We start from the raw sequence: 22,756 nt of genomic DNA on the forward strand, positions 1-22,756 counted from the left end.
CTAAGAACTCTGTATGATTTAAATGCACTTTTGCTTTTAACTTATTTAATTATAGCAGGGTTTTTTTCATTTTGTCTTTTGTAGGTTTTTATTACACAGTACACAGCAGGGACACATTTATAAGATTATCTCAGCACAGGAACTTTTTTTTTTTTTTTTTTTTTTTTTTTACATCCAATGGTGGAAATTATTTATTCCAAGATCTATTGATTAAAATTAATTTTGTTTGTGAGACAGCCCTTTTAAAAACACTGAAGTAATTGTGCAAGTTCTTAACCACCTAATTGTCAGAGGGGCGAAGAGTTAATCCATTACCAGTACAACAGTGATGGCGTCCATAGGCCAATAATTCTCTGATGATGGAAAACCCCATTACCATTCTAAAGACACCAATACACAGTCAAAGGGGATCTGTCACCCAATTTTTGGCCTTTAAGCTGTGGCCACAGCCATCAGGGGCTTATCTACAGCATTCTGTAATGCTGCATACAAGCCCCCGATGTAACCTGAAAGAAAAAAGTTAGATTATATTCACCCCGGCGTTCGGTCCGGTCCGATGGGCGTCGCCGTCCAATCCGACGTCTTCCATCTTCATACGATGACATCCTCCTTCTTTCTTCTGCCGCGGCTCCTGTGCAGGCATACTTTCTCTGCCCTATTGAGGGCAGAGCAGAGTACTGCAGTGCGCAGGCACCGGAGCTCTAACCTTTCCCGCTGCCTGCGGACTGCAGTAATTTACTCTGCCCTCATCAGGGCAGAGAAAGTACGCGTGCACAGGAGCAGATGGAGAAGCAAGGAGGAGGACGTCATCGTATGAAGATAGGAGGCGCCGGACCGCGACACCTACTGCACCCAACCCCTCCCCCCGGTCAGTATAATCTAACATGTTTTTCTTCTCTTTCAGGTTTCATCGGGGGCTTATCTACAGCATTACAGAATGCTGTAGAAAGGGGCGTAATTATAGGGGTCGCAGCTGCGACCGGGCCCGACTGCTTAGGGGGCCCGTCCGTCCACTAATAGTGAAGGAGGAGGACATCACCGTGACCCGCAGCCGAGAGAAGCCACCGCAGGTCCTGGGGGAAGATGGATTGAATGAATACAGTCACCAGGTCACATGATCCAGAGAGGGGTGTCCACAGGTCCTTCAGCCTTGAGTGTGTGCTGCAAGCTGTTGCTGCGTCCTCCTTCTGCAGGCCAAGGGTGAGGTCCCTCAAATTTGCAAGTGTCCTGTGTGACTGCTGCATTCTCCTGCTGCTGGCCAAGGGTCCGACTCCCACAGATCTGCACCTGTCCTGTGAGACCTGTTATTAGGAGCTGCTCAGTGCCGGGGTGAGTAGTGGAGAAAGCTTCTGCATCAGAGGTCTCTCCCTCTCTCTATATGGCTCTATAGTGCACACTGCACAGGTCTCTCTCTATATGGCTCTATAGTGCACACGCCTCTCTATATGGCTCTATAGTGCACACTGCACAGGTCTCTATGGCTCTATAGTGCATACTGCACAGGTCTCTAATATGGCTCTATATTGCACACTGCACAGATCTCTATATGGCTCTACAGTGCACATTGCACAGGTCTCTATATGGCTCTATAGTGCACACATCTCTCTATATGGCTCTATAGTGCACACTGCACAGGTCTCTCTGTATGGCTCTATAGTGCACACTGCACAGGTCTCTCTATGTGGCTCTATAGTGCACACATCTCTCTATATGGCTCTATAGTGCTCACGTCTCTATATGGCTCTATAGTGCACATTGCACAGGTCTCTATATGGCTCTATAGTGCACACTGCACAGATCTCTCTATATGGCTCTATAGTGCACACATCTCTATATGGCTCTACAGTGCTCACGTCTATATGGCTCTATAGTGCACACTGCACAGGTCTCTATATGGCTCTATAGTGCACACTGCACAGATCTCTCTATATGGCTCTATAGTGCACACTGCACAGGTCTCTCTATATGGCTCTATAGTGCACATTGCACAGGTCTCTCTATATGGCTCTATAGTGCACACCTCTCTATAAGGCTCTATAGTGCACACTGCACATGTCTCTCTGTATGGCTCTATAGTGCACACTGCACAGGTCTCTCTTTATGGCTCTATAGTGCACATTGCACAGGTCTCTATATGGCTCTATAGTGCACATTGCACAGGTCTCTCTATATGGCTCTATAGTGCACATTGAACAGGTCTCTATATGGCTCTATAGTGCACATTGCACAGGTCTCTATATGGCTCTATAGTGCACACATCTTTCTATATGGCTCTATAGTGCACACTGCACAGGTCTATCTGTATGGCTCTATAGTGCACACTGCACAGGTCTCTATATGGCTCTATAGTGCACACTGTACAGGTCTCTATATGGCTCTATAGTGCACATTGCACAAGTCTCTCTATATGGCTCTATAGTGCACACTGCACAGGTCTCTATATGGCTCTATAGTGCACACTGCACAAGTCTCTCTATATGGCTCTATAGTGCACAATGCACAGGTCTCTCTATATGGCTCTATAGTGCACACTGCACAGGTATTTCCCTATATGGCACAGTGAACTGCACAGGTTTCATGATATGGCTCTATAGTGCACACTGAAGTGCACAGGTCTCTCTCTCATGATATGGCTCTATAGTGCATAGGTCTCTATATGGCTTTGTACGAGGTGTAAGGAGCAGAGCAGTGTGTGCACGGCGTTGAGCCGCGAGTGTACGAGGTGAGCGGAGCCGTGTGTACGGAGCGGAGCCGCATGTGTACGAGGTGTGTGGAGCTGCGCGTGTATTTTGACATGGGGGGGCCCCATTTGAAAGTTCGCACCGGGGCCTTGTAGTTACGCCACTGGCTGTAGATAAGCCCCTGATGGCGGTGGCCGCAGCTGATAGTCAGAAAATTTGGCGACAGATTCCCTTTGTTTGGCTGATGGCCATGACAACCAAGCCCCACGTACACAGGTTTGCTCTGCCAACACTTTTGTTAAATAACAAATAATAATGAAAGACACTGACAGACTCCTCTGGGATATAGAAAATAGGCAGGCTGGAGATATCACTAATCTACTGCTGATCACAGAATATCGATTAAATAAAGACATTTAAACAGGTTTTAAAAGTCAACGCGTTTGAGGTCACGCAGGACCTCTTCCTCAGGACAAATGAAGAGGTCCTGCGTGACCTCAAACGCGTTGACTTTTAAAACCTGTTGAAATAAATGTCTTAATTTTATCGATACTCTGATCAACCGTGCATGAGTGATACCTCCTGCCTACCTTCTATATCTTTGGTCTTCCTCCTGACCGGTATCTGTTCAGCAGCTGCTTAATATGCCTGTTGCCTTTCAACAACCTAACAAGGCGAGTATATCCTTCCCCCCCCTTCTTGACAGCCCACTGTCATCAGATAAGACCCTATTGCTCTTTTTTCTTCCAGGTTTTTCCTCAAGATTCCTCTGGGAGTCAGATAGGCCATAGGAAATCCAATATGCCTGATTTTTCTCTCACTGGACATCATCTGTCAGGTTCTACCGATGTTAGTCAAGTTGGAGGCCCTCATACACATTAGATTAAGTATAGAATGTGCAATTTATTCAGGCTGTATTAAGCATATGTGATTTTTTTGCCATCATAACAGTACAGACATTTCATCAGAAGACGATTCTATTCGCACAGCACTTTTAGAAGCTACAACAAGGAAGCAGCAGTCACAACATGCTCTAAAGAGGAATCAGACGTTCTGAAGAAAACTGCAAGACTCAATCATCAAAGACTAAAAAAAAAAGTAAGTAATGCAACTGAAAATGATCTGGAGAGAATATATTATTATATACGGAATAGATACGTCAGTAGGTGAGCTGGAGCCTTTACACACACACTAATATTATATCTCTTTAGAGAATACTTACCGCCCCGATGTAAATCACAGCTTGCACTCTCTGCTATGATTTACAGGGAATCCTAAGGTCACAGTTATAAGACCATACATGAATATGTACAATTTGTGTAAGACGACCATTTTAAAGGCAAATTATATATATATATATATATATATATATATATATATATATATATATATATTTATATTTATATATTCATGGAATCGGCATTCCAGGCAATTTGGGGAACCAGGTATTGACAGATTGTTCTAAAAAGAGGAAACTATCACATTTGTATTACTAAAACAAATAAATATTACATTTTTTTTTTTTTTTTTTTTAAACATACTACATTCTTACAAGATACAATATGTAAAAAAAAAAAAAAGTCAGCTAACGGGAACAAACATTATTACTGTTTTGCACTATTTTTTCAGTGCACTTTGTTTCTGAAGTGGAAAAGCTTCTTTAAGGCTACTGCCAACGCTCCCCAAATGTCTCGGAGACTCCAGTAACAGGAGGCATGCAATCAGGGCACTGCAATTTTTTTTTTTTTTTATATTCCCTTCTTGTCTGACAGTACCAAGATGAGGAAAACAGAAATGCATATCTCATCTGGTGTCAGTACTGAGAGGGGACTGGTCTGGGGGTCTATACAAATGTATTTTATTTTTGTGTAAGATTTATCATGCAAATTTTTTAATTATTTTATTTTAACAGATCAAAACATTTATTGCATGGATAATTAAACACTGAAGAATAAAACAAAAACCATACATTATATTCTGGTTATCAAAGACAACTAAAGTAATATTAAGAACACGCATCTGTGGCTGTTTTCTTCGGCACACTAACAGAATTCTTTTAATAGAGTAAAACTAAAATGTGCCATTTTGCCGAAATGTAGGAAAACAGCAGAAGTCTAAAATCATTACTCTGGTTCATGCTGGCTATGTATGCACACATCTAGCACGCCCTCTAGAGTTTTGCAGAGGTAGCACATACTCCAAAGCTATACTTTTGCCACACAGCTGTTCTCTCTGTGTATGAATTCACACTGACCATGGCCCTTTAAACCCTTTAGATGGTGCGTCAATAGTGACTATGGCATCTAGAAGGTTAACAGAGTGAGGGCGCTACCTATTTAACCCTATCAGCACCCTGAAATCATGACACTGTGGTCTAGATGGATGCCACGGCAATTCACGGCCAAATATCGGACTTCTGCCGGCTATAGCGATCTGTTTAGAAGTTAGCAACATTTAGGTGGTAAAAACATCTTTTACGGTCATCATGCCATTTTGCATTAATTCCTGAAATGCACCTAAAAATAGTTTAGATCTCATTTTTGCGGTTCTCTCAATATGCAGGACCCCCAACGTAATTTCAAAACCTAAAAAAAATGATCATTGTAACTTTCCTTAAAAAAATATGAAAAATTACTGTAACAAATTTAAAGCTATATTGTGAAGCAGACAGAGGGACATGCTTTTAGCTTTTGTGTTGTCTGTCTGGATTACAAGGGAAAACATTCAAAGTTTGAACATTGGAATTTTTTTTAAATTTGTCAAGTCTGATATTTTCCAAATAAATGCAAAACATCGACCTGAATTTACCGTCATAACATATAATTTGTCACAAAATAACATTCCAGAGTTATTGAAACAAAGTGATGAATCATATTTGAACATTTTTTGTTAAAGAAAGGGGTTAACTATAAAACTTCTAGAAAAAAAATAAAAACATTTACTTTTTTTGCCTTTTGCAGGAACAAGAAATGGACACCACTAGAAATCCTTATATCTCATGGATGATGCGTTTAGGAGAGAAAATGGATAATTCTATGCCACATAGTGAAAACGCCACATTACTGGACAATTCGACCTTGTGCACTACGGATGAGTCGCTACTTAATTATGCTCTCGTGTTTTTCTACTCTCTCATTTTCATTATTGGACTGATGGGCAATGGCTTGGCACTCTATGTGTTTTTATGTATTCACCGCAAAAGAAACTCTGTGCAAGTGTACCTGCTAAACGCTGCCATCGCCGATCTGCTCTTGATTGTTTGCCTTCCATTTCGGATAATATATCACTTTTCAAAACAGTGGAACATGGGCATCGTTTTCTGCAAAGTCGTTGGCAACCTGTTTTACATGAACATGTACATAAGTATTGTGCTTTTGGGTCTCATCAGCATGGACCGTTACGTGAAAGTGAAGAAGTCCCAGCGAGGGCAGAGTGTGTCGAAAAGGAAATGTAGCATCCAGATCTGCTGCTGCCTGTGGGTGGGAGCGATTCTCTCCGGGACGCTCCTCATTGCTACACAATCATTCGAAAAACAATCCGACACCAACGCGTGTTTCCATTACGCAGACCGGAAACGCAAAATTTGGCAAGCGGCATTTAACTACTTGGTCGTGCTAGTCTTTTGGATTGTTTTTGTAATGCTGATATTATCCTACGTAAAGATTGGAAAAAACCTTCAGAGGATCTCCAGGAAGCGAGCGCATTTCCCAAGTGCTGGGCGGTACAATGCCACGGCCTACAAGTCATTCTTTGTGCTCTTCATCTTCACCACCTGCTTTGTGCCCTATCACACATTCAGGATTGCTTATATCGCAACCCAACTGCAAACGCTCTCTTGTTACTGGATGGATATCGTTCACAAAACGAACGAAGTTACCCTAATGCTGTCTGCCTGTAACAGCTGTCTGGACCCCATCATGTACTTCTTACTGTCCAACAGCGTCCGGAGAACAGTGAGACAGCTTCTCTGCAGAGTCAGCCGAGAGGGCAGCAGGAGTGAAAGCAACACATCAGATCTTCATCCAGGACATACGCTACCTGACAGTATCACCAACGTGCAATCACAGACTCCTACTCCATTAAATAGGAGAAAAATCAGAATGACTGTAAGTGAAAATATTGAATGGCACAAGGACCAAAGGCTATAGACACCAATGGCACTGGGGGAGGGTCAGAAAGGATTTTTACACCCTAGTACAAACATTTTTATCAGTAACCGTCTAACCTTTATTCCTTTACTCATTCATTTTTTTACCAAGATATACAGTTTAAAATCTAGTCCACGTATCACTTTTTTTGTATGGATGCCCCCCCCTCCCCACCTACAAATGGACAGCAAGTATGAGGACTACATGCCCCGGATGTGTTTCTGCATCAGCACTGCTTGATCTTTGATTTCCACTTAATGGGTTTTCCCTGCCCTCCCTGGGAACATAAGATGCTTTCCTCACTCTCCAATATTCTGTGTACAACCATTTCCCCAGCATATTGCCATAGGCAGGGAAATGAGGGGAAAAAAAAAAAGACATAGTAGTATAGTGGCAATCGATTTTTTGTTATACAATTCGCAGAGCAATTAGATGAAGGTCTTGCACACTGTATAACAAGATGGTATGAGACTTTAAAGGCAACAATTTAGAAAGTTGCTAAGTTTTGCATTTAAAGTAGCAAATTAACCACAAAGAATTCAGAGCAAGATTGTACATACAGTTTACACTTCAAGGAAGGAAGCAAATAGTTTATTTAAACACACTAAAGAGGTCTATACACACCCCCCCCACTGAGAGGACAGTGGCTGCTAGAAGCCCACGGGGGCTGCCTTTTACCTATTAAATCACACTATAGTAAGAAAGAAAATAAATCAATGCTCAAAATCAGTGACCATGTATATAGCTAAATTATATAGCGACTGCAAAGGTGTACATAGTATTTTAGGTAAAAATTGAACTATGAGATGCTGTAATGAAAATTAACTAAAATTAAGCAAAGTGAGCTGCATAATTAGCATTTACCAGTTGTGCAATTTTTTCCATTTAGAGAATACTCCACTTTAATGTTTACTGACCGCTACACAGCACAGATAGTCCATAAACTTTGTACTACATCAGGGAGGTATATCACGCCACCTATAAGTTCTAAAACTATAAAATTTAGCACAAGGTGTACTTTCAAAGCATAACAAAATAAATGCAAAATCAGTAAACCTTTTACACCCTTTTACGTCGGTCTGAACACTTAATTCCTTTACAACATTTACCCCGCAAGCCAAAAACATTAGAACTGTGATTTTTTTTTCTCCCACAATATCTCCCCATTTAGGAATTAGCTCCCTGTTTTTCAGTAGATAGACTATGTGGTAACATGAATGGAGTGATTTAAAAGTGCTACTCGTCCCACAAAAAACAAGCCCTCATGTCTAAGGGGACATAAAAATAGAAGTTACAGCATTGGGAAGAAGGGGATGAAAAACAAAAAAGCTTAAAACAGAAATTGGCCCCGTCGTGACGTGACAAACTGTACTCTATGGTTCAATATGACTAACAAGACACCAAATTTATAGATTACTAGCTGAAGAGCCCGGCGCTGTCCGGGCATAGTAACTAACTACGGTTAGTTATGACAAATTATAAATATATCGCTGAGTGTAGAGCCCCTCCCACTTCACATAGGCACATTCAATATAACATCCCACATCATCCAGAACTACCGGACTACTACCCCTAATATCCCACATCGTCCCATCACCAAGAGCCACCGGACTACTACCCCTAATATCCCACATCATCCCGTCAGCCAGAGCCACCGGACAACTACCACTAATATCCCACATCATCCCGTCACAGCCGCCGGACTGCTACCCCTAATATCCCACATCATCCTGTCAGAGCCACCGGACTACTACCCCTAATATCCCACATCATCCCGTCAGCCAGAGCCACCGGACAACTACCCCTAATATCCCACATCATCCCGTCACAGCCGCCAGACTACTACCCCTAATATCCCACATCATCCTGTCAGAGCCACCGGACTACTACCCCTAATATCTCACATCATCCCATCAGCCAGAGCCACCGGACAACTACCACTAAAATCCCACATCATCCCGTCAGCCAGAGCACCGGACTACTCCCACTAATAACCCGCATCATCCCGTCAGCCTGGGGTCAGAACGAGAGCGCAGAGTGGAACGGTCCTAACTTCCATACTGGGGATCCCTTTAAGAGAGGCATGGGGTCAGTACCAAAGTGCAGAGTGGATTTGCCCTCACTTCCATACCAGGAATCCCTTTAAGCGGGGCCTTGAATCAGAGCCAGAGCGCTGGATGGATTTGCACTGACTTCCATACCGGAGATCCCTTTAAGAAAGGCCTGGGGTTAGTATCAAAACGCTGAGTGGATTTGCCCTAACTTGCATACCAATGATCCCTTTAATAGAACCCTGGAGTCAGAATCAGAGCGCTGAGGGATTTGCCCTAACTTCCATACAGGAGATCCCTTTAAGAGAGGCCTGGGGTCAGTACCAGAGCATTTGAAGGCAATTGCCCTGACTTCCATACTGGGGATCCCTTTAAGAGAGGCATGGGGTCAGTACCAAAGTGCAGAGTGGATTTGTCCTCACTTCCATACCGGGAATCACTTTAAGAGGGGCCTTGAATCAGAGCCAGAGTGCTGGATGGATTTGCCCTGACTTCCATACCAATGATTCCTTTAATAGAACCCTGGGGTCAGAATCAGCGCTGAGGGATTTGCCCTAACTTCCATACAGGAGATCCCTTTAAGAGAGCCTGGGGTCAGAATTAAAGCACTGGATGGATTTGCACTGACTTCCATACCGGAGATCCCTTTAAGAAAGGCCTGGGGTTAGTATCAAAACGCTGAGTGGATTTGCCCTAACTTGCATACCAATGATCCCTTTAAGAGACCCTGGGGTCAGAACCACAGAGCTGAGTGGAACGGTCCTAACTTCCATACCGGAGATCCCTTTAAGAGAGGCCTGGGGTCAAAGCCAAAGCCCTGGATGGATTAGCTCTGACTTCAATACCAATGATCCCTTTAAGAGGGAAGATGTGCCTACGGGATGGAGGATGTGTGATGGTATATGGGCAGGGGGGGGGGGGATTAATTTTTGTCATGTGCTCTGTGTTCCTTTCTGGGGGGCAGACAATGGCTGGGAGCTTATGTTCCTGGGGATGCTAGATTTCTCCCACCATGTCAGTGTCTGCTGAGGTGTTGTCAAGTGGAAAAACTTGCTCATAGCAACCAATCACGGCTCAGCTTCTTTTAACCAGCTCTGGTGAAATGAGAGATGCTTAGTGATTGGTTGCAAGGAGAGTTGAGCGACTTTGGTCAGATCGGGTTTCATAAAACAAAATTTGTTTCAGATGAAACTGGTCCGACTAGGGCAAGAAAAGTCGGAGTTTCGTCCGAAACCCGACCCCAATGCAAGTCAATGGGGAATAAGAGTCGGCATTGAGTGGATGAATACCAAAAAACAAAAAGGAGGGGGGGGGGGGGGGTTAATGTGAATATAAAAAAAGTAAGAGAAAACTTTGCAGATGTGGTACGGTACATAAAGCAGTGTGACACTAACAGGCTATAGCTGCAGCCCAGAACACAGCTACAGCTGCCATTCCGGGCTTAATTAAAAGCACAGAGAATAAAATATAATATATATATATATATATATATATATATATATATATAATTAGTTATCATTTACTGGTTGCTCAATGGCACATCATATTGCAGTTATAAATGTTTAGTATTTATCGTCATATCCCGCGTTATGTATGGTGTTATGCTGTTTACTGATCAGATTAATTGATTTTACATTTTGATAGATCGGGCGTTTCTGAACGCGGCGATACCAAATGTGTATATATATTATAATATTAAGGATTCGCCATGTAAAATATTTTGACATTAAATTTATTTACCACTTGCTCAAGTGTGTGTGTGTGTGTGTGTATCTATATATATATATATATATTATATATACATATATATACACATACACACACACACTTGAGCAAGTGGTAAATAAATTTAATGTCAAAATATTTTACATGGTGAATCCTTATGCCAAAAGGAACAAATTTGTGGGGTAAGACTTACCAATTTGCAAAGTTCATTTTTCCTTGGCACCCATATATATATATTTATTTGTAACAGCACTAAATACCTCTATTGGTGTGCAAAGCTTTTCCGACCAACAATCTAGTGGCTCCTTGCAATAAAATAAAGAGAAAAGCAGGACACAAACATAAAAAAGTGACTTTATTGCCCCCATGGTGTGGCGACGTCTTGGATATAGTATCCTTTCTCAAGCTTGAGAAGGGATACTATATGTGAAACGTCGCCACATCATGGGGGCAATAAAGTGCACTTTAAGAAGAAAAAAAAAAAGGGACAGCACCGAAGGGCTAACCAATCTCTTCATGGACCTATAGACTTGCAATGCCACTTTTGAAGCGACTTGTCCATGAGCCATTAGCATGAAAGCTGCCACACACCTGCAACTTGAACTCTTGAAATCTAAAAAGTAGAATGAAGCAGTAGGTAAAAAAGGTGAGACATAGTGAGTACATAATAATAATCTTTATTTGAATGGATATTACAAGCATAAGATAATTGAAAAAATAGTGCTTGTTTAAGATATAACAAAATGTAGGATTTAAAATGCGGCTGAATTTTCCAGAGTCCCTAAGCATCGGTAGAAAACCTGGTCTGGGTTGCAAGGGCTACACTGAAACTGGTGGCTTCAGTACCGCTATGCTCATGTGATACTAAACAAGCAAAGCCATCTCTGCTTGTCACCAAGCCATTGGGTCAAACTGCTGATTACCAGGAGTGCGGCACCTGTCCTGCCTCCCGACCCCACAACCCACAAGTAAAAAAGCCTGGAGAGCAGCAAGCTCCTAAACTGCCATGCCTGATACAACCCCTTTAACATCACTGCCCACAATATCCTAGCAGTAAAATCCTTCCCAGGATCCCCACCATGTTCCAATCAGCACACCGCACCAGTTCACCTGCCAGCAACTACTGAGGCTAGTAGAGAGATCATGAGACCTAAGTGACTGCATGAAGCCACTGACGATTAAATGGCCGAAGTGATAGATCTATTGTAATTACATTATAAAGGACATTCCTAGAAGATGGAGTCAGATAAGCAGTGTCAATGGACTCTTTAGGGTGCTGCCGTGTAAAATATTAGGTTTCTCAGTAGTTAAAACTTGCCCACTTGCTGAGCGAGGTGAAGAAATTTAGCTTATTAGATCTTCCTAGTTAAAATATAAAAGCATTACAATATATTGGTGCATATTAAAGAAAAATTAACAATATCCATTTACTAGAGGAAGGGCTAAACCACATTGCGAAAGGAAGTCCTGCGGTAACATGTGCAGTGTAAGCTCAGCTGCAAGGAGATGCATCTGGCACCTTGTCATGCAACACAGCTGTGCCACATGAATTTAGAAGGTCGAAGTATCAATCATATGTAAGCCTAGGTTTTCCCATTTCTTATCTATGAAATAAAATCATTCATTATAGCTCAGTATCCACAAAGGACTTCTAATAGCACAGGGTAGTAGTGAGGAGCTCAGTTTCCAGGAACTATAGCAAGCATACCGGTACTCATCACTTTCATTCTGCCTGTTAACCTAAAACAGAAACTCTACACCTCTATATACTGTATGCATGTACACACACAAGAAATTATATTTGGATAACCTGTGAAATATTCATATACACACTGAAATACCAAAAAGGAAGAGTTTGAGAACTAAATAATAATGCCATGAAGGCTGCTCACAGTAGCACGAGCAACAAGTGGCCTTGTGTTGTGTTTAAAAATGGTTTCTGAGATACTTTGGAGGAATGCCTGTAAAACTGACTCCAACACCAAGTCAATGTAATGCAGAGCTGTTACTATACCCCGAAAGACAACTAGTGATCCGGTTACCATACTTTATGCCATCCCACACCATAATCCGGCAATAGGACCAGGATGACCATCTCTTGATGGTCTCCAAAGGGCGTTATCTACGTGCTATCCAGAACAATCTCAGGCCATCACTGAAGAGGACAGACCACGATTGCAGCCTTGCTCTGCACTATGACAGCCTCTGAGAGCAGTGACGTGAGGTCATATCTGTAGCTGGATGACTGGCTCATAGTCCTGCAATGCACAGGTGACGGGAGAGGTCCGACACCTGCGCACTGCAGTTTTCTGCTCTGCCCTCAACAGGGCAGAGCAGTGCGCCTGCGCAGGAGCCACGACAGGCAGCAAAGAAGAGGATGTCACCGTTAGAAGATGGGAGGCTCCTGACGGGACTGCAACACCCATCGGACCAAAACCGGACCCAGACCTCCCCTGGGTGAGTATAATCAACTCATTTTTTTTTATCTTTCAGGTTACATCTGGGGCTTATCTACAGTATTACAGAATGCTGCAGATAAGCCACTGATGGCGGTGCCGGCAGCTGGTACTCGAAAAATGGGGTGATAGATTCCCTTTAGGCTGTGTTCACACGATGCGTTTTTTTTGCGGATTTACTAAAAAATGCTTAAAAGAAGCTTCCCATTCATTTTAATGCATTTTTTTCCGCAAAAAAAAAAATACCCGCTTCGCGGTAAAAACGCAGCATGCTCATTAATTTTGCAGTAAATTCCGCATTTCTGGCTATTTTCTATGTGTCTGGAGTTGCGTGGAAAAAAAAACGCATAAAAACGCGCGTTTTTGCGCAAGAAAACGGGCATTTTCTGGGAAGGAGTCCTGTTTTTATGCAGAAATTATCTGCATACGTGTGCACATAGCCTTAATGAATGTAGAGTTTTAGGACATTCCATCATGCTGAACTGGACACAATGTAATAGTGGGTACAGTGCAAGATAAAAAGGTTTTTGTTTTTAATTTCACCTGTGGTGGAGATATTAGCAATCTTAGTATTTGGCACATAATGAATTAACTATTATGTAAAATGGGTGTAATTAGATCGTTCTCACTGAGGGGGGGGGGTAGAGTACCATACTTCTGGCTGTATGTGTTGCACTCTGATGACACAAACTTGGCTAAACAAAATGTAACTATATGTGCCAATCCTTTGAATGCTAGTATTAAAGTAAAAAAAAAAGAATAAATAAAAATTAATGTTTATGTAAAATAAAAAAAAAAAATAAAAAAAAAAAAACATTTTTGCTATCATTCCATCTGGACCAACGTGATTTATAACGCCTTCAATGCACACTGTATATATAAAAAAAAAAAAAAATCCACAGAACAACTGTGCTTTTTAAAATCAAGCTGATGGAAAAAAAAAAAAGTTGTAGTGGAAAAACGCGATCAAAAAAGACAAATGTGAATAAAAATGGCATCGCTGAAAACTTCATCTTGTCCCACAAAAAAACCAAGCTCCTATATAGCTCTAGCAGCGGAAAAGTAAAAAAAGCTACAGCTTTTAGAACACAGAGATGCAAGCACATTATTTTCTATATAACTTATGCAAAAGTAGAAAAATCTTTAAAAAAAAAAAAAAAAAAAGTTTCCCCATGGCATTAGATTCACTCCAAGAAAAGCCACTGATTTGATGTGTTGAAGATACTTTATAGGTTTCCCATCCTTGGGCAAGGGACGCTCTACAGCTTGACCTGTCTTGGTCAGTCACAAGCAAATAAAAAAAATAAAAATAAAAAGCATTTGTCATCTCTCTCACACTTCACATAAACCAAGGTAAAAAGGAAAATTCCAGATTTGGCGTTACAATCCAGATTTATTACGCTCATACTGCTTGACTTTGAATCAGCACAACCTGAAAGCAAAACTTGAGAAAAGGTCAGTTGCTTACAAAGCACTTGGTGCCATTAAAAAATTTACTTCTCCTGAACTATAAAAGGGAAGAAACCTGCTTTTGATTTTTAAAAATGATCTGGAGCCCGCACTGAGATGAACTTGTCCATCTGAAATTTCACATAACTGATTGCAACAATGGGACTACTGACCCCCTAGCAATTTGAAAGTGGCTACGAGAAAAAGGACTACAAACCATTTATCTAAATGTTGACATTTTATTAAGAGCATTTGTCTGCATGACAGTGAAGAATTCCTCGGCCGAAAGGCCTTTTCCTGCTCTGAAAAGAATCAAGGATCATTTAATATTGACGATGCAACAATCTCCGCCGAGTTTCACTTCTCTACATTGAAGCAGATTTAACAAGATTGTCACCTTCAATCAAAATGTTCATGGACAAAAGCGCAAAGTAAGAAATTCTACAGGTAGTTAAAGCCACTTGAAGAAATTCTAAGGAAAAGTTGTTTTTTTCGTAAAGTGTTAATAATGTTATGCGATTTCATAAGTACCATTTTTTTTTTTTATTTAAAACAATGTGATTCAAAGATTATATTTAGGGCTTATGTTTCAGAAATAAACTTGAATGTGAAATTAAAAATGATAAAGTCAACAATTTTCAGGGGGAGGCGAGGGGGCGCAGAATTACATCCTTTGGCCTAGGGCGTAGAAATGTGTATTGGGAGCAGGGCCGGATTTACATATCAGATCATCAGCCAGTCCCTCCAATATAGGTGGATTTTTAGCAATACAAAGTTAAGTAAACCATTTTTGACCACTTCATTATTGTGCTTTGTGTGCCATCACAGAAGCTTCTGCATGCCATGAGGTTACAGTAGATACAGCTTATATACATATATATATATATATATATATACACTCACTGGCCACTTTATTAGGTACACCTGTCCAACTGTGTGTTAAGACTTAATTTCTAATCAGCCAATCACATGGCGGCAACTCAGTGCATTTAGGCATGTAGACATGGTCAAGACAATCTCCTGCAGTTCAAACCGAGCATCAGTATGGGGAAGAAAGGTGATTTGAGTGCCTTTGAACGTGGCATGATTGTTGGTGCCAGAAGGGCTGGTCTGAGTATTTCAGAAACTGCTGATCTACTGGGATTTTCACGCACAACCATCTCTAGGGTTTACAGAGAATGGTCCGAAAAAGAAAAAAAATCCAGTGAGCGGCAGTTCTGTGGCCGGAAATGCCTTGTTGATGCCAGAGGTCAGAGGAGAATGGGCATACTGGTTCGAGCTGATAGAAAGGCAACATTGACTCAAATTGCCACCCGTTACAACCAAGGTTGGCAGAAGAGCATCTCTGAACGCACAGTGCGTCGAACTTTGAGGCAGATGGGCTACAGCAGCAGAAGACCACACTGGGTACCACTCCTCTCAGCTAAGAACAGGAAACTGAGGCTACAATTTGCACAAGCTCATCGAAATTGGACAGTAGAAGATTGGAAAAACGTTGCCTGGTCTGATGAGTCTCGATTTCTGCTGCGACATTCGTATGGTAGGGTCAGAATTTGGCGTAAACAACATGAAAGCATGGATCCATCCTGCCTTGTATCAACGGTTCAGGCTGGTGGTGGTGGTGTCATGGTGTGGGGAATTTTTTCTTGGCACTCTTTGGGCCCCTTGGTACCAATTGAGCATCGTTGCAACGCCACAGCCTACCTGAGTATTGTTGCTGACCATGTCCATCCCTTTATGACCACAATGTACCCAACATCTGATGGCTACTTTCAGCAGGATAATGCGCCATGTCATAAAGCTCGAATCATCTCAGATTGGTTTCTTGAACATGACAATGAGTTCACTGTACTCAAATGGCCTCCTCAGTCACCAGATCTCAATCCAATAGAGCATCTTTGGGATGTGGTGGAACGGGAGATTCGCATCAGGGATGTGCAGCCGACAAATCTGCGCCAACTGTGTGATGCCATCATGTCAATATGGTCCAATATCTCTGAGGAATGCTTCCAGCACCTTGTTGAATCTCTGCCACGAAGAATTGAGGCAGTTCTGAAGGCAAAAGGGGGTCCAACCCGTTACTAGCATGGTGTACCTAATAAAGTGGCCAGTGAGTGTATATATATACACACACACACACACACACACACACAATATAGACATTAAATTGCTCAGAGCTCAGTTATCAGCAATTTACTTCTTGTAGAAAGTCACAATATAGACTTCTGTCCATAATAACTAATGTCTGCAGTAAGTGGACAACTACACTGCTCAAAAAAAATAAATAAATAAATTGGAACACTTGCACAACACAATCTAACTCCAAGTCAATCACACTTCTGTGAAGTCAACCTGTCCAGTTATGAAGCAACACTGACTGTGAATCAATTTCTTCTGCTGTTGTGGAAATGGAACAGACAACAGGTAGACATAATAGGTAATTAGCAAGAAACAGACCCCACAAGAGTGGTATGAGGGCCCGACATGCAGAATTGGGTGTTGTGCTTACAGCCCAACATCGTTCTGGGCGATTGTCACTTGCCAGAGAACACCAATATTGGCAGATTCGACAATGGCATCCAGTGCTCTTCACAGATAAGAGCAAGTTCACACTGAGAACGTGGCAGTCTGTAGACACCGTGGAGAACATACTGCCTGCAACATCCTCCAGCATAACCGATTTGGCAGTGAGTCAGTGATGGTCTGAGGAGGCATTTCTTTGAAGGGCCACACAGCCATCCAGAGGTACCTTGACTGCCATTAGGTACTGGAATGAGATCCTCAGACCCATTGTGAGACCATAACAAGAAAGCACAAAATGACAAATTTGCAAAAATACTCTGCAGTAAAAAACATGACAGTAATTCAGCAAGTGCTGCATAACAAATACAGGGTATTTAGTCAATACGTTTTTTGCAAAAAATGTATGCCAAGTCGCTTCACCACGTCACGGTAACCCTTCACGAAGCAGTCCCTATCTAATGTATTTAAAACCTGAACATGTGATACAGACAGGCGCCTCCTAGTACTGTTCACATGTTCAGGTTTTATTTTTGCAAATTTGACATTTTGTGCTTTCTTGTTGTGTTTCAGCCATTGGGTGGTGTGAGCATTGTCTTACCGACTTGTTCACACTTGTGCATGTCACATATGTTTTTAATCTGTTTTTTTCCATGCTCAGCATGGTTTGGGAGACCCCACCCCTCTCCTGTGTGACATGCACATAAATGAGCTGTCTTTCACCACAAGCCCATATACTAGGAGGTGCCTGTCTGTATCCAGTTCATTTAGACACTGTTCACATGTTCAGGTTTTAAATACATTAGATAGGGACTGCTTCGTGAAGGGTTACCGTGACGTGGTGAAGCGGCTTGGCATACATTTTTTGCAAAAAACGTATTGACTAAATACCCTGTATTTGTTATGCAGCACTTGCTGATTACTGTCATGTTTTTTACTGCAGAGAATTTTTGCATTCTTGTTATATTTCAGCCATTGGGTGGTGTGAGCATTGTCTTACCGACTTGTTCACACTTGTGCATGTCACATATGTTTTTAATCCATTGTGAGACCATATGCAGGTGCACTGGGCCCTGGGTTCCTTCTGATGCATGACAATGCTAGGCCTCATCTGCTTTATATCTGCTATCCTTATAGCATTATATTCATTACTGAGCTGTGCCATCTTTATGGTTGATTAGGGTATCCCTGCCCCTCTCATAGTAGGATGCACATCTCATGACTGCACTGTTGCTTGATATAAACAATTTGACGGTAGGATCTATGGTTCTCGGTCATCTTGTTCTTTAGGTCTACGTCATTACATGTAATTGTAAGGTCTTTACGTGCATTTATAATTTGCCATAAATGCTTGTTTCTCACTGCCTTATGTATATTAGGAGTGGTTTAGGGGAGACGAGCAGCAAATAACCAGAGCAGCTTCTGCTAATTCAGTTCCTGTCATACTCTGGATGTGAAACCTCCCGGACGGTAAGCTTTTCATCGCAGCTAGTTGTATTGGGGACTCTTGTATTTGAAACTCTGTTAACTACATAAGAAAAGTTTTATTCCATTAAGTTCTAGTCTATGAGATAGGCATCCACCATCTAACAAGATCTATAATCAGTATAGAAAGATTTCTATTTTAGTTTTTTTTTTTTAAAGAAATTAAATCCTGATTGTATACCTGAACTTGATAGGAGTGGACTAAAACAAGACACTTGAAATCAGCTCCCATCTCAGAATCTTCTATGGGAAACTCTTTTTCCATACCCCCTTTTTCTTTTCACACGTTATTACATGAAGGCTGCAAGAAGATGTCCAAGTAACGCAGTAGTAGTCCCAGCTGCCACACTGCAATGTCAGACAGACAGCAGTAACCATGAATGGTAATACGTATAAAGGGTGCATAGCTTATACAATGAAGTTTTCATTGTGCAAATGAAATCGAAAACCCCTTTAAGTGCTGCACAGCTCTCTGAAAGCAACAGGCAGTCTCCACAACACATTTGTCACTATTCTTTCCATGATAATGGAAATCAAGCAGGAACTCCATTACACTATATGATGAGTGGGGTTCGTTTGCTGCCGTTTGGCACTAGCTCAGCTTCAAACACATGTACGTTGCCCGATTTTCTATAATGTATGGGGGCTTTAGGATTTTTTTTCCCCCATAGTGCAATCAGATTATTTTGAGTTGTGTATATGGGGAACTCCTACCCCTGATCCTTGTATTCCCTCAGGAGAGCAGATACTACTCTCTCTTGACTCCGTGGAGCACGCATGTCAGACGAGAAATACGCTCATTTGTGCGACAGCTTTAGAAGGTGCATGGGTTCCCTTATGTGGCCACTAACATTGATGATAAGTGTACATTTGCAGTGTTCACACCAGTCTCTCTTTGTGTTTGTAGCGTGCCTACAGAAAGCATGGGCAATTACACAGAACACCTCAACTTCAGTGCAATTACTTCCACTGGTCTCCCTACTGCATACGCACTGATGTTTTTACCAAGCCTCTCTGGAAACGTAATCTCGCTTGTGATATTCAGAAGAATGAGCAGAAAAACATCTATGCACATTTATCTCATAAACCTTGCTGTCTCGAATATGATTGTATCGGCCGGCATGCCCTTTCAAGTCATTTATTACATCTCCGCTGAGCACTGGCCCTACAACTCCACGCTCTGTACCATTGTCTATGAAGGCGCGAGCCTACTCACACACTGCAGCATGTGTGTCAGCGTCACCATTTTCTGCTGGATCGCAGTCACTCGCTATGCTACACTAATCAGGCATAAAGTACGGATGCAGTGTAAGCCTAAAACCACATATGAAAAAATTATTTTTAGTCAGATGCTCAAAAGTTTCCAGAACCCCCAATTTGCTCTTTACCTGTGTATTGGTGTCTGGTTTACTTTGCTATGCCCCAATATACTAGTTTTTTTGGCAAACCAGAACCCTGCTCTAGATAAAAAATGTTTCGATAAAGAAGCCGAAACGGTTCAGCTGGTGTACAAGATTACCAGTGTTGTAGAGTCAACTTGCTTTTTCACATTTTTTCTACTTGTTTTGCTGTGTTATTACTTTTTTATGAAGCATATCCAACAGATTCAAGCCAACAGCTGCATTGGAAAAAAGCATCTCGTTTACAGCAAAGTGAAAACCAACATCGTCGTCATTGCGGCTTTACTGCTGCTTTGTTTCACCCCGTATCACGTCTCCAAGTTTTTCCTGGTGAGATTTGACTACTCGTATGGATGCAAATACCTAAGTGCATTGATTGAAGTTAAAAATTGTTGTTTGTGCCTTGCGGAGTTCAGAAGCTGTACAGATCCCATGGTTTACTTCTGCCTAGATGTCACCTTTAAGAAGAATTTTCAACTCTTTTATAAGAAACGCTCTGCAGATGAAAAAGTGAATTCAACGGCAATCAATGAATCCACAATGAAAACACCAACAATATCTGGAAGGATTCTAAAAAGCAATATCATTCCCAATGAATCCTACCAGTAGAAGAACCTATGGAAAACAAAATAAGTTTTAGAACAGTTTGGTACATTCCGATTGAAAATGTATAAAGATCTGATCTTTACTTTCTGCAGTATTAGTCACTTGCTCATAATCAAGAGCCAAGACCAAAGGAAGCCAAAGCATGCTAGAGCAAAGCCATCATATGTCCTTCGGAATAGGAGCACATGAAATATTCAACATTTGCCATGGGCAGAAGATCAGAGGCTCATGAAGCTGTCTAGAATGAGCTGCTGCTGCTTTACCATAAGGACATTTGGGGAGGGAAGATGACAGCTGGCAATTGGTAAAAAACCTCATAAATGCAATTACTGCATGGCGCCAAACAGAGCATTGGGACACTGGTGAAAGACAGAGGGGAGAAACAAGACATCAGATGCTTTAGGGCTGCAAATATACTAATTGCCAACAGCCCAAAAAGACAATTAAAAGCATTCTTTAATTCTTGAAAAACTGTCAACATTCACTATTCTATCCAAACCCATCAGGCTAGGAAAGCAAAGAGAAAGCTTGGCAGATAAAGCACTGTGTAATATCCCTCAATGAACAGCACAATTTATCCCAATACCTTGCTCAAAATATCTATGGAAGAGAAAAGCCAGCTCACCATTAGAGTTGAGCGACTTTGGTCGGATCGGGTTTCATGAAACAAAATTTGTTTCAGATGAAACTGGTCCGACTAGGGCAAAAAACGTCGGAGTGTCGTCCGAAACCCGACCCCAATGCAAGTCAATGGGAAATAAAAGTCGGCATTGAGTGGATGAATGTCATCCACATTAAGACACTCATGTACATGAGTCAGCAACTTGTTGTGGCATAGTCATGGAAATCCTCTGCCCTGCCGCTCTGCCATCTTTAGACTAGACACATACATACTTTTTGTAAGATTTGAATACTGCATTTTCAGAGGATTTGCTATAAAAATACACTTAGAGCCGTATCTTACCACACTGGCAGAACCAAGTTATTTTTAGACAATGTGGGGGAAAGCATTCGCATGGTGTGACCTCTTTGCTAAAGAAAAAAAAACAAAACAACACTTTCTAAAAAAAAATTTATTTTTTTTTCCCCACACATGAACTTGCTTATGAGCTGCATGACAATAAGTTAATTTAATAAGGTGTGTAAGGATCCTACCAAATAAATAAATAAATAAATAAATAAAATGTTGCCACAATCCATCAGATTGCCATGTGTAGATGTTCTTCTTTGGATATATTGCTTGTAGAGCAGGGACATCAAACTCAAATACACAGTGCGTCAAAAATGAAAACTTGGGCAAAGCTGAGGGCCAACCTTGATAATTTATGGAGAAAATAAAAAAAAAATAATATATATATAAATATATATATATATATATATATATATATATATATATATACACAGTGCCTACAAGTAGTATTCAACCCCCTGCAGATTTAGCAGGTTTACATATTCGGAATTAACTTGGCATTGTGACATTTGGACTGTAGATCAGCCTGGAAGTGTGAAATGCACTGCAGCAAAAAAGAATGTTATTTCTTTGATTTTTTTTTAAATTGTGAAAAGTTTATTCAGAGGGTCATTTATTATTCAACCCCTCAAACCACCAGAATTCTGATTGGTTCCCCTAAAGTATTAAGAAGTATTTCAGGCACAAAGAACAATGAGCTTCACATGTTTGGATTAATTATCTCTTTTTCCAGCCTTTTCTGACTATTTAAGACCCTCTCCAAACTTGTGAACAGCACTCATACATGGTCAACATGGGAAAGACAAAGGAGCATTCCAAGGCCATCAGAGACAAGATCGTGGAGGGTCACAAGGCTGGCAAGGGGTACAAAACCCTTTCCAAGGAGTTGGGCCCAGTGGCGTAGCAACTGTTTGTGGCGCCCGGGGCGGTCGAAAAATTTGCCGCCCCTTTGGTCGTTGATAATTCGGAAGCATCCGAAGAGCCCACACTACACTCAAAGATCTAATTTTTAGTCTGCTACTAACTCTGCTATTATTTCTAAATTTCTAGACTTTCAACTTCTTGCAGTTCTCTATATATATGTATGTATTAGCTTGATGATGCTGGATGAAGACCTAATGGCTTTTTTTAATAATAATTTTTAATAATGTGACAGAAAAAAAACCAGAAAGTACAAATTATTTTGGCGGACAGGGGGCGGACACTGACAGCTTGGGGTCCCTGTGCAAGAAATGTGTCCGGGCCCCCCTCCTTTTATGGCGTCA

At 41.4% G+C, this 22,756-nt stretch overlaps 3 protein-coding genes across 12 annotated transcripts in view; 2 read left to right on the top strand and 1 right to left on the bottom strand.

Annotated features, from left to right (window-relative positions):
- Positions 1-22,756, bottom strand: part of CASK (calcium/calmodulin dependent serine protein kinase) — a 417,331-nt gene that overhangs the window by 223,230 nt on the left and 171,345 nt on the right. The window lies entirely within an intron of this gene.
- Positions 3,639-7,901, top strand: GPR34 (G protein-coupled receptor 34). Its single transcript, XM_073566039.1, has 2 exons — positions 3,639-3,779; positions 5,642-7,901. Exon 2 carries the CDS (start codon positions 5,651-5,653, stop codon positions 6,827-6,829), a length of 1,179 nt encoding a protein of 392 aa, XP_073422140.1. The 5' UTR covers positions 3,639-3,779; positions 5,642-5,650; the 3' UTR covers positions 6,830-7,901.
- Positions 19,370-21,822, top strand: GPR82 (G protein-coupled receptor 82). Its single transcript, XM_073566040.1, has one exon. The coding sequence runs from the start codon at positions 19,439-19,441 to the stop codon at positions 20,522-20,524; it is 1,086 nt and encodes a 361-aa protein (XP_073422141.1). The 5' UTR covers positions 19,370-19,438; the 3' UTR covers positions 20,525-21,822.

The sequence above is a fragment of the Dendrobates tinctorius genome, unplaced genomic scaffold, assembly GCF_039654945.1.
Source record: "Dendrobates tinctorius isolate UK_male_01 unplaced genomic scaffold, ASM3965494v1 ptg000016l, whole genome shotgun sequence".
Taxonomy (NCBI): domain Eukaryota; kingdom Metazoa; phylum Chordata; class Amphibia; order Anura; family Dendrobatidae; genus Dendrobates; species Dendrobates tinctorius.

Excerpts from the sequence above, each read along its gene's own strand:
- GPR34 (XM_073566039.1), top strand. The coding sequence starts at position 5,651 with ATGGACACCACTAGAAATCCTTATATCTCATGGATGATGCGTTTAGGA.
- GPR82 (XM_073566040.1), top strand. The coding sequence starts at position 19,439 with ATGGGCAATTACACAGAACACCTCAACTTCAGTGCAATTACTTCCACT.